This window comes from Rhinolophus ferrumequinum, chromosome 9 (assembly GCF_004115265.2).
Source record: "Rhinolophus ferrumequinum isolate MPI-CBG mRhiFer1 chromosome 9, mRhiFer1_v1.p, whole genome shotgun sequence".
Lineage (NCBI taxonomy): Eukaryota > Metazoa > Chordata > Mammalia > Chiroptera > Rhinolophidae > Rhinolophus > Rhinolophus ferrumequinum.
In genome coordinates this window covers 32,360,530-32,372,668 of record NC_046292.1, presented here as the reverse complement: position 1 = coordinate 32,372,668, position 12,139 = coordinate 32,360,530, and the positions used below count along the sequence as shown (strand labels likewise).

The 12,139-nt window shown below is 48.1% G+C and overlaps 2 protein-coding genes across 2 annotated transcripts in view; both read left to right on the top strand.

Moving 5' to 3' along the window:
- GPBP1L1 (GC-rich promoter binding protein 1 like 1) overlaps positions 1-4,082 on the top strand; it is a 56,134-nt gene extending 52,052 nt beyond the window's left edge. The window contains 5 exon segments of the mRNA XM_033115129.1: positions 262-420; positions 959-1,083; positions 1,995-2,059; positions 2,062-2,096; positions 3,209-4,082. Coding sequence (XP_032971020.1) covers positions 262-420; positions 959-1,083; positions 1,995-2,059; positions 2,062-2,096; positions 3,209-3,361 — 537 coding nt within the window. The 3' untranslated portion in view covers positions 3,362-4,082.
- Positions 4,083-4,986: 904 nt separating this feature from the next.
- On the top strand, positions 4,987-11,818 carry CCDC17 (coiled-coil domain containing 17). Its single transcript, XM_033115996.1, is given in 15 exon segments — positions 4,987-7,748; positions 7,829-7,903; positions 8,014-8,236; positions 8,332-8,494; positions 8,739-8,822; positions 8,910-8,937; positions 8,939-9,029; positions 9,302-9,418; positions 9,653-9,752; positions 9,872-10,000; positions 10,160-10,363; positions 10,519-10,613; positions 10,616-10,728; positions 10,794-10,904; positions 11,188-11,818. Coding segments are annotated over 15 exon segments (2,067 nt in total). The 5' UTR covers positions 4,987-7,319; the 3' UTR covers positions 11,293-11,818.
- Positions 11,819-12,139: the final 321 nt, after the last annotated feature.

Genomic DNA, 12,139 nt, shown 5'->3' with positions numbered 1-12,139 from the left:
GGTCAGCCTGTATTAGACTGGCATTATGCTGGCATCTGTAGAAAAATCAAAGCGGTGCTATATAAGCCATCCAGTCTTAACTATAAAAACTCAACAAAGTTGAACCCTGTTTAAATGAAAACGATAGTTTATTTTTGGTAAAAGACAGAGTAGTAAATAGGCTACCAGATTCTGGAAATCAGTACCATGTGGAAGTGATCCAGAGAATCCCAGTTCTGGATCTTTGCTGTCAGGAGCAACCTATTTGTGGTATTTGTCCAGAGTCCCTCTAGCACCACTCCTCCAATTGAGATCAGCTCCTCTCGTCTGACCAAGTTGACCCGCCGAACTGCCGACCGGAAGAGTGAGTTTCTGAAGACTCTGAAGGATGACCGGAATGGAGACTTCTCGGAAAACAGAGACTGTGACAAGCTGGAGGACGTAAGAGCATGGAGATTTTTCTGGGGCGACATAGGTCTTTTCCTATGTTATATGTGTGCTTTTTTTCCTCCTTAAAGGAGAAAAATGTGGCAAGTTTTTAAAATGTGCAGAGAAGTTAGAGTGAGTTTAATCCTTTGTTCAACAGAATTCAAATGAGGGCTTATTTTAATAATACTTGGCTTGGGATTCAGTGGCTTTAAACAGAGCAGCACTGCTTAAGTCTTGAATTGGTCAGTGCAGTAAGGAGTTGGTTAATTACAGAAGCTTCTGTCAGTGAGGATTATATTTTTTTGCAATATAAGAAAATAGGTATCTGGTTGCTTCTGCCACAGTTGCCATAACCTTAAGATGATGACCGGTTAGTATCCTTTGGATATCTTAACCAGGTGACCAAGTCCTCGTTTTTAAATGGCGAAAACTGTAAGTTGTGGTTGTCATCTGGAAAGCACTTCCCTGGGTTCTGGCTCCTTGACCTTATATATTTCTTACCTTGCTACAAAGGATTGTTATATCAATTGTGTCCTTTTCCTTATTGCAGTTGGAAGACAACAGCACACCTGAACCAAAGGAAAATGGAGAGGAAGGCTGTCATCAGAATGGTCTTCCCCTCCCTATAGAGGAGGAAGGGGGGGTGCTCTCACACTCTCTGGAAGCAGAGCACAGGTAAGTGAGAATCAGGCATGCTGTGTGTGGCCTGCAAGGAGCTTGACCATACTTAAGAAAACATCTCATTGACTCCAGCATACAGAGGGAAGTGCCCACCAGCACAACTTTCTCTCTCTCTATGTCCCAGATTGGTCTGTTTCTCAGTGGTCACTCCTTTATAGACTCAACTAACTTTTTCACAATCCTCTAAGGTTTTTGTGTAGTTTAGTTTCAGACTAAGTTTATGACTCCAGTTGGAGAGGGCAGAGGGCAACCTGTTTCCTGCGACTGTTGTGCTGTCCCCTTGGACTCTCCTGGCCCAACTTAGCAGTTACCATAAGACCCCTTTAAGGGTCTTTGGGAGGCATGAGATCCCATGTCTCATTTAACTGTTTTGTTAAATGAGGGCCTTGAACACAGAGCAGCCAGCTGTCTGGCCAGCTGGATGGCACATGAGACCTGCCAAGTATGATAGTAACTTCCTGAAAGGAGGTTTCTATCCAGGGGAACTTTAAGGGTCAGTAAGATCACAGTTATGAAGGAGACCATAATGCCATAAAATTAAAAGAGAACTTCAGTACATGTGGAAGTTTGCTAATTTGCTCATGAGACAAAAGTGTGTCCCTGTTTTGTCTACAGGACAGAGGGCCGGCCCTTGCAGTTCGGCTCTTTATGCTGTCATTTTGTTCTGCTTCTACTTACTGTCTCTTCTATAGCTCTTATGCTCTAAAAAGAGCAACTTTGGAGATCCCACATTTAATTATAAGCACCTAAGTAGCAATAATTAAAGCTTATCCCACTGGGGAGAGAAGAACCTAAGTTTCTTCTGTAACATCCAAGTGAGCAGGAAAGTTTTCTGTGTAAAGTTGTGGGCTTCCCATTTATGCTGAAAGGTGTCATGTTTTCTTTGCCTGACCTGCCTCCTCCAGGTTATTAAAAGCAATGGGATGGCAGGAGTATCCTGAAAATGATGAGAATTGCCTTCCCCTCACAGAGGAGAGCTCAGAGAGTTCCATATGAAGACAGAGCAGGTATGTCGGAAACCTTTCCTGGGGACCCGTTAATGACTAGGAGAATGAAGGCCGTCATTGCCCTTAGGAAGCCCAGTTTAGTGTGAGAGAAGGACCTTGAAAAAGAAAGTACAGTCCTACCTTGGTTTTCAACCGTGTCACCTTGATGAACATTTCGTTTCCTCCCGCTGTACCCTGTAATGCTTCAGTTTTTCGCATGCCTCTGGTTGAACCTGTCACGCCTCGGCTTCCGCGGGTGCAATCCTGAGGCCTAGCTGTTTTGTTTTTCTTCAAATTTCTCAGAACTCGAACGGTCTTTTGGAACGGATTGTGTTCGAAAACTGAGGTACCATAGTAGAAATACAGAAGAGCATCTCACTCTGCCTAGGCAATAGGGATCTCCAGTGCTGGGTACCAGAACCAGATCGGTAGTTAGCATATTTCAGAAGGTAGTGTGTTCTTTCATCCTGGAAGCTTTAACTCCTTGTCAGAACCACAGGCTGTGTTCCAAAGTTACGGGCTGAGTCCTTAGTCCCTAGGGAAGCAGTCTCACCCTCCTTTGCTTCTAGCCCTGTGGGTTTCCCCTGGTACTCTAACCAGAGCCACAAAGCCAAGTTTGAATTTATTCAACAAATGCTTGGGTTCTTTCTCTGAGTAAAATACTGCCAGACCTTAGGGTTTGCAGCAGTGAACAAGACCAATGGGGTCTACAAACCTTACGGGTCTTATGTTCTGGTGGTATGTATGTAAAGCATAGATAACAATTGTGTTAAGTCCTATGCAGGGAAAATATAGGCTGAAACAGACTTTATTGCTCAGAACTGTTTCCCCATCATTGTCATCCCTTGAGAACTTGTAGAAACAGGGAATCTCAGATTTTTTTCCTACTCCAGATTCTTTTCCTACTCCAGATTCTGAATCTCAATCTGCATTTTATACAGATCCTTAGATTATTCATTTGCATATTAAGGTGTGATGAGCGCTGCTATAAGAAATCTTTGATCTCTTAGAAGGGCCTCCCTCTATATTCTGCTTAGAATTGAATTGAGGCCTGGCCTTTCCTAGTCTCCTGAGCCAGTCTAGTTGTTGATGTTTGTTTTGTTTTTTTCTTTTCTTTCCCATGCTTACCACAGCTGAGAAGAAACGGCTTTGGGAAGAATGGCTTCTTGCAGAGCCGCAGTTCCAGCCTGTTCTCCCCTTGGAGAAGCACTTGTAAAGCAGAGTTTGAGGACTCAGACACAGAAACCAGTAGCAGTGAGACATCCGATGATGATGCCTGGAAGTAGTCCTATAAGTGGTCACGGCTAAATCTGACCCGTAAACTCAGCTCGTGGGCTTCGGAAGTGTACAAAAGAAATCGCTCTTTTCCTTTTCTTATGTTGAATATTTCGTGCACAAGGGAAATAATCATACCCCAAAGAGAGAGCGATTGGCTTGTTTAGCTTTTGTTGTTGTTCTTCCCTGTTACCTGCTTCACACAGAAATTTGTGTGGTGGGAAAGATTCTTAAAATACATACATACAGTATATATGGGGCGATGCACAGGTGGAAGCTGGCAGTGCAGAGAGGAGGAGACACTGGTCTGTGGCAGCAGCTTCCACCAGCCCTTGGGGCACTCACCCCTGTGCTCAAGCAATCATTGTCAATGACAAAGTGACTATTGAAGTTATAATTGTATTAAATTAATGCTAATAATTTGGTATTTTATTTTATTTTTGGCTGCTCGGGTAACGTTAGCCCTTAACCAAGCATATGTGGGTTTCTTGTTTCTTTTTTCCTTTTTGGGTACAACTGTAAAATATTTGGATATAGGAAATGTTGTGTTATTCTTGCAGCCTTGATATTCAGGGTGGATTGTAAAATATAAATTTTTGTGAGATTTCAAAGATTAAGATTATTTTGATAACATTATTTACAGATTTAAAAGATGTGGTTATCAGAAGTCTTAAGGGGGAAACTACTGCATAAAATAACTAACTTGGAATAAATATTTTGCATCAGTTTTGATTGTCTTGTGTAAGAAGTATATTTTCTTTAAAATTAGATGAATGAACTTTTTTTTAGGAGAACTACTTTTAGCAGTCTGAGAGAAATATGAATTCAAACACACATTTCTCCTTTTAGCAGATTTTTTTTTGATGCGGGAAAACCTGTGCAATAAATCACTAGTAATAAAATTAGAAACCCAAGTTTCCTTCCTGAAACTTTTTCACTGCCTTGTATTCACCAATGTACGTATTTTAAGGTAGGTCTGTGCCTCAATTTGCCTGCTAAAAAAAACATGAGAGGAAAGGCTTTGAGCCAATGCTGGCTGATGCAGTGGAAGAAGCAGGGTTTTTTTTCAACAAATACTTCCCAAGCTTTGTGTGTCCCACTCATTGGGCAAGGCTCTTGGGATGCAAGGAGTGCCTGGTCCAGTAGGAAAGAGAATAAACAGTTATATGTTAAAAATGAAACCTTAGGCCAAGATCTGATGGACAAGCAGAGTGGGTAAATTAAACAACAGATGTTTACTAACACTGGCACTCTTTGGCTGTCCCTACAGTGCATGGTCCTGAGTGGCTGTAGAGGTCTAAGAGCGTACTCTAATGGGAGACAAGCAGAGGAATGGCCTGCTTTCATGTTAGAAAGACAACTAACGTGAAATGTGGGCTCCAGAAGGGGTACAGAGAGACCAGAATGACATTTGCTAGATTCTAAAAGTTAGGAAGGCAGCGACCCTATCTGCCATCCTGTATTATAGTCTCTCCTGCTGATGGTACACCCGTCCATGTGCAAGCTGTGGAAATGGTTGAGATAGAGCAGTAAGAACTGTAACTCTTATTTCATTGAAAAAAAAAAAAATATATATATATATATATATGACAATATATGACATTTTATGTACTAATAGAAACTTGTGCCAGTTAAATTGACACTCGTGTCAATTTAAGTTTTTAAATGTGCATCTTAGAATCAATGAAATACAGTCATGTGCCACATAATGACATTCCAGTCAACAACAGACCACATAATACGACAGTGGTCCCATAACAATGGAGCTAAAAAATTCTTAATCACCTAGTGACACAGCCATCATAAGGTCACACAGCACAATGCATTATTCACGTGTTTGTGGTGATGCTTGTGTCAACAAACATCTGCCGGTCATATAAAAGTATAACACCTGCCATTATACGCTACATAATACTTGGTAATAAATGTTGCTAGTTTATGAATTTACTATACTTTTTATTATTTTAGAATGTATTCTTTTTACTTATAAAAATTTTCTGTAAAACAGTATGCCGTGTTATGCTGGCAGCAGCCTCATACATCTTCTGCTTACGGAGTCTCTTGATTTTATCATTTTCTGTTGTGCTTGATTTAATCTCGTGTGGTTTTATACAGTAACGTACCGTATAGGCTTGTAGCCTAGGAGCAGTAGGCTGTGCTGTACAGTCCAGCCGTGCAGTAGGCTGTACCAGCTAGGTGTGTAAGTGCTCTCTGTGATGAGACACACAATGACACACAATGACAAAATCACCTAAGGAGGCATTTCTCAGAACAGATCCCCGTCGTTAAGTGGCTCATGACTGTATTATAAAATGAACTGTTGTAAAAGTACTAACTGGAAATTAGAAGGTTGAAATAGAGGTAATCCTGCCTATTTGGCCGTGGGCTTTGCCACTTACTAGTTTTCTCAGAACAAATTTCTAAAACTGTACCCGTTTTATCACTTGGAATTAAGCTGGACTGAGATCACATTTTGAAACACTTTGCAACCTGCTACTGCTGGTCATACTTTGGTCTTACATGGTGGGGGGCGGACAACTGTAAATCCCTGAAAAGGGGTCTTGTTTAGAAACATGGGGCTAGCTAGCTCAGAGCTCCTGCTTCTGATGTATACGTATATCTGGGGAGGTGGCAGGAGATTGGGCCAGCAGGAAAGGGCCTGCTTGGCCCCTGACTGGTCTCAAATGAAAAGCTACCTTTCTGTATTTGATTCCCTCACCTTATAGACTCATCATTTTCTCTCGGAACTTGCATATCTTGTGCTGTGCTGATAATCCTCTTTCTACAGCCAGAAAAACAGGAATCGGGAATGGAAGTTAGGAAGAAACCATTAGCTTTGGTGGGACTTGGTCATGAAGAAGCTGTGATTGCTTCCAGAGAAGTAAGTCCACTGCAAGGAAAAGCTTTCAGAAAAGGGGGATGACATGAGAATGTATTTGGTGGTTCAGCAGGTCTGTCTCTTGCTCCAACAGTGTTTGCCAGGGACACCCCTTCTTCCAGCCTCCAACCACCCTCCAGCCTCTCCTAGTCACAACCTTCAGAACTATCTCAGGGATCCTTGGCCTCTGGGACCAACCAACACTGTTTTTTGAGCTTAACTCTGGAAGCAACAATGAGCTCCCAGATTTGTCAATTATTCCAAGATGCAGGCCACTGTCAACTACCTGGTCAACATCTGTGGGCCTCCTCTACCTACTCTCTGGGCTTCTATTTTGATCCAACAATATGACTGGGGGGAAAGGGCTACTTCTCAAGTTTGCTGAGGAGAAGCCCAGGGGGCTTAAAGATGCAAAATAAGTGCTGTGGCCACACCGTCTTCAGGATGTGCATTCCAAGATGAGTGGAATAAAACTCAGGATGCCATGGAAGCAGCCACGGTCATGGAGAAGAACCTGAACCAGGCCCTTTTAGATCTGCATGCCCTGAGTTCTACCCATACATACCCCATCTCTGAATTCCTGGAGAATCACTTCCTAGATGAGGGTGTGGAATTTTTCAAGAAGACGAGCGACCACCTGCAGGCCGCCTGGCCCCCAGGCTGGGCTAAGCAAGTATCTTTTCAAAAGGCTCACCCTCAAGCACGACTAGGATCCTCCAGAGCCCAGAGGCCTTTGAGGGGCCTGTCTGCACACCCCGCTGTTGGGTTTCTGCCTGAGCCTCTCCCTGCAACTACTAAACAGCCTTTCAACCACGCTGGAGGCCTCTTTCATGCCCTGGACCAAATGGAAACACGCTTTTTGCAAAGAGAAGAAAAAGGATGCTTTCCTTGCACATAAATGCAGACTGCTTCCTCTCCCAGGTGTTCCAGGAATGGAGAATGACATCCATTTGGGCAAAACAAGAGTGAACAAGATGACACTTCCTTGCCAGAGGCTAAAATGCCCAATGATAGAGTATGTGATACAGGCCTAGCTAGCCTAGGAGGCAGAAAAACAAGTGTAGTGTTAGAGACGTGCCGATGCACATACAATGAGGTGGAGAAGACACATTTTTATCAAGCCAGGGTTTCCTCTCAAAGATGACCAGCCCTTCCCCACCCGTTCTCCAGACCTGCCCAGGCCTGTAGTTGCTGCCCAGGGAGTTAAGGCTCCTCCCCCAAACAAACGATATTGTAGACCCAATAAACCTGGACTTTCCTCTCTGCCTCTGGCTTTGCTTCATCCTCCTCTCCTGCTCTCAGTCCTGTCGTCTCCAAGTTTTGGCTGCTGTCAGGCCATCCATCCCATGGCCTCCCACTCTGGGGAGCCAGCACTCCTGCCCTGTGGATCCTGTGACATGGTTTTCCGGTCCTGGTCCCTGTTGGCCACCCACACGCAGCGCTTCTGCATTGGCCGTGTGGCCCAGGAGGTGACACTTGGAGCACAGCCCTCAAAAGCCACTGCACCACAAAGCCCCATGGTAAGGTCCTCCTCCATGGCCATGGGTGGGCTTTCAAGCGACTCTGCCCCTCAGGATTCCTCTCCTCACCCTGTCCCTAGGTTGTGCCACAAGAACACCAGCTCCTCGCAGACCAGGAGGCCAGCAAATCGGCTCTACGGAGGCTAACAGAGGAGGTACACCCGGCTGTACCCACGGGTTCGAAACAGCATGCTCCCCAAGCCTACCGCTCATCCGTGGGTCAGATAACCCCTACAAGGAGATCGCGGGTTACTATTATATCCAGGTGCAGCGGCTGCGGCTGTACCTGCTGGAAATGCAAGCGCGGATAACAGAGGTTCCCAAGGGGTCAGAGGGGCCCTGGAGGCGTTCAGAGGCGCCAACTCAGGTCCTCAACTCCGAGGCTGCTGGGAGCCCCGGCGAACGGCTGCGGACGCTGCACCGGACTCATGCAAGGCGCATGGCAGAGACCGAGGCACAGAGCCGTGCCCTGGAGCTACGCGGCGAGGGTGAGGGAAAGGTGGGGGATACTAGAGACCCACCCTGTAGCTCGCCCCTTGGCTTGAAGTTTCTCGTACCCATTCTCACTCAATCCCTTCCTCAGAACTGAACCGGCACCTTCAAGGTTTGTCCGGGACCCGGGGCGGTTTATCACGCCTATTAGGCCTGGAGCGGGAGCTTCGAGAACTCCGGTCAGAGGCCGGGCGAACAAGGGGGATTCTAGAGGTGTTACAAACGTGCTTTCAGCAGCTACAGCCAGAGGCAGGGTAAGACACCGAGCGCAAAATCCAAGAGCGCCGCGGTGTGGGCCAAAGGGCGGGGCCGGGGTCTGGTGGGGCGCGGCCTGGCGCGGCTGGGCGGGGCCTGTGGGGTGGAAGCCGGGGAGGGGCGGGACGCTGGAGGCCTTGTCCCTAAGCAACCCGAAGGCCGCGCGTGAGTTCCGGAAGAGGAGGGTCAGCAGGAGGCCCGGGTCTGGGACAGTGTCTCCACGCCGGTCATCCTCCTATCCAGGACCCGGACGAACTCCCTGCGAGAGGCAGAACTCTGGGGTCCGGCGCTGCAGGCCAACCCGGGGACTCTGGCTGCCGAGATCCGGTGAGGTGTGGGGACCGGGACTGGCGTGGGCGAAGCGCTGATCAGTCCTGGAAAGACACTGTTGCCTTCTTGTCCACTACTCCCTAGGGCCCTGCATGAGGCCTACATTCGAGGTGGGGGGCCGGGACCGCGGCGTTCTAGGCCAGATATGGAAGTTACAAGTGGAGGCGTCAGCTCTGGAACTTCGGAAATCGCTGACCCGCAGGGGTGAACCGGAGGGGCCAGCGAGGAGGGCTTTTCGGAAGCAGTGGCCTTAGTCCTGGGAGGAGAAAAGGGCGGTGAGGGAGGGCATGTTTGGCATGAGAATCACCTAAGCAAAAACTCCATGGTAGAAAACTTGGGTGGTCTTTGCGGCAGTGGCTAGAATGTTAAATGACAAGTCCAGCCTTATATAGAGTCCCTAAGTCTGGAGAGCTGCTCAGAGCCGGACCAGCTGGTCACCAGAGTCAAAAATGACAGGTCAGACTGGTTCATCGCAGGAAGACCCACAGGTTCCACGTTTCGGGAGCTTCTAGTAGTGGAGGCCGAAAACCGGCGCCTGGAGGCAGAAATCCTGGCTTTGCAGATGCAGAGTGGTACAGGCCAGGCGCCCTGGGGTCAGTGAGCACCCCAGACCCACCCTACCTAGCCCGACCCCCACCCCCCAGCAGGCCGGGCTTAGAGGGACCATGCATGGGGAATGAGAAGAGTGTTTGTGCCCCGTCCGTCCTTGTCCACGCGCAACTTCAGGTATCCATGCGTGTGCGCAGCTACCGGGCAGGGGTATCTCAGCCCCGCCACTTGCTGAGTCCTGCTTGTGCTCAGGGGCACTCACTCTTTTCTGCACCTAGGGCCCGGACACCCGCGACTTGTGGCCAATCCCAGCCCTCGCCTGGGAAGGAGGGAAGATCCTCCACACTTCCCACCACCAGTGGCACCGCCGCTGCACCCGCTTCCACACTCCACAGGCATCCCATTCTTGGGTGGCACAGAAAAGGCTGTAAGGACCCTGGGGATGGGTCGGGGACAGCTCTAGTCTGTTCGGTTGAGGGAGAGTAGGCACCTAGGAGGCTTCCTGGAAGATTCAACTCTTCTCTACAATCACAGCTTTCTGGAGCCAAGACTAGAAACCTGGGCCTGGGTCCTCACTTCCTCCTGCCCACAATCAACGTTCTGGGTCCTGCACCCTACGACCCTGGGTGAGGCCTTCACCCTCCTTTGATGTCCTTTGTGATTTGGCCACCACTGCTGGTTAGGGAGACCCACAAGGTCCAGCTAGGGTTGGGAAACTGGCTGGAGGCTTGGGGGGTGGGGATGAGGAATGCGTGTATAGGGGCACTGACACCCGTGTTCCCCAGGGCTGGCCTGGTCGTTTTCTATGACTTCCTGCGGGGCCTTGAGGCTTCTTGGATTTGGGTGCAACTAATGACTGGCGTGGTCCGAGATGGACAGGATACAGGAGGGACCACAATGTTGCCCCCAGCTCTTTGCTTGCCCCCACCTCCAGCTCCTGGGCCCATGGGCAACTGTGCCATCCTTGCCAGCAGGCAACCTGTACCCAGGTCAGTAGGTGGGCTTATGACTGGTGCTCTTTGCCACAATTGAGACTTGTCCTTCATTCTAAGTTTTCTCATTTGTATACAGGGCCACTGGCTCTGAGGGCCAAGTTCTAGGGAGTACAGCCAGTTCTGGCTTCTAACACCTCTTTCTGTCTTAGACTACCACCCTCACCATCAGTATCCTTGGTCTGTGAGCTGTATGCCTGGCAGGGGCTCGCAGGGGCTAGGGCACCACAGCCAAAGGCCTGGGCCTCACTGGTGCTTTTGACCGGGATCAGAGGGTGCTAAGTGGCCACTGGCGTCTCCCACTTCGGGCCCTTCCTCTGGACCCCAGCCTTAGCCCTGGGCAGCTGAATGGAATTCCCCAGGTGAGTAGAGGATGGGAACTGGTCTACTCAAAAGTACAGATGCAGTACCATTTCACTCTCCCCAGGTATGTCAGGCTGAGCTCTTTTTACGGATGGTGAATGCGAGAGATGCAGATGTCCAGACATGGGCAGAAATCAATCCAGCAAGTGCCCACGAGTACCAGTACCCACCTCCGGTGAGGACTCAACTATAGCTAGGGACAGCACAGGTGTGGCTGCTGTGGTTAACAGCCAGCCTTTGTCGCCCACTGTATGCCAAACCATTACCAAATGCTTCCTGTGGATTAACTTTCCTATGACCCTCACACATCCTGTTAGGTGAGTACTATGTAAATAGTAAGGAAATCAGAGCACAATGGGCTGACTTGGTTGTCAACATTCTAAGGTAGTCCAACTCCAGAACCTGTGCTGTTAACCTGTGTAAACCTTTGATAAACATCTGCTTTCTCCGTTCCACAGGTGTCCAGGTCATCTTCACTGGAAGCCAGCTCCCTTGACCCAATAGCTGGCTTTGTTGATCCCCCACCTCCTGCAGAAGAGCCCCTTGGCAGCAGTCAAGGGTAGAGATAAGGGTTTGACGCGTACCACTGCTTTGACCCACCCCCACTGGCTGTCTCAGTCCAGGAGAATGTGGGAATAGCTTACTATGTTATGTACAAGACTAGGGCCTAGACTGAGGCCCTAGTCCCAGACCTGCAGCTTCATTGTTCTGGAAGAGCCTAAAAGCAAATAGAGGAGCACAAAATATGAGCTCCAACCGTATCTTTACTACTTGTCCTTTCTTTACCTGTTTTCTTTTTGTAGAACAGTTGATGTGAAGATTGAGTATGTCAGGTATTTGCAGTTATCATAACCTGGCCTATAGCAAGTTCTTGGAAAGGTTACTGAGGGGGTACTGTTTATTCCAGCTAAAAGAACTTGATAAACTCATTCCCACCTGTGTTTTGCTAAAGCCAGTTTTACTGCCACACTTCTTTCAACTCCAAGCTTTTTCAGGACATCCTCCAGGATGCCCTTCCAGGCCCCTCAAAGTCCCCATAAACAGAAAGCTCCTGTAGCCTTATATACCTAGATTTAAGGGCAGGGCCCCAAACCAATGTTCCTCCCAAGTGGAGGTTGGGGTGGGAGGGTCAAATGAAATCTTGCTCCAGGCCCCACTGTCAACTCAAGGTCAAAGGCCTGAGAGCAAAGTATGTCATGACTTACTGGCCTGACACCACCCCCCTCAGAAATTACAAGGGCATCTTCAGGGAAAACGTTCACAGCGAGTCCACAGCTCTACTGTAACCAGCCCAGAAAAACTTCCCAACCATTTTCCTTATCTAGAGAACATATAAACTCTGAAAAATGGGGTTGACATGGAGTTAAGCAGAGCTCCCCTCTGCCTGACATTGGATGTTCAAACAGCAGA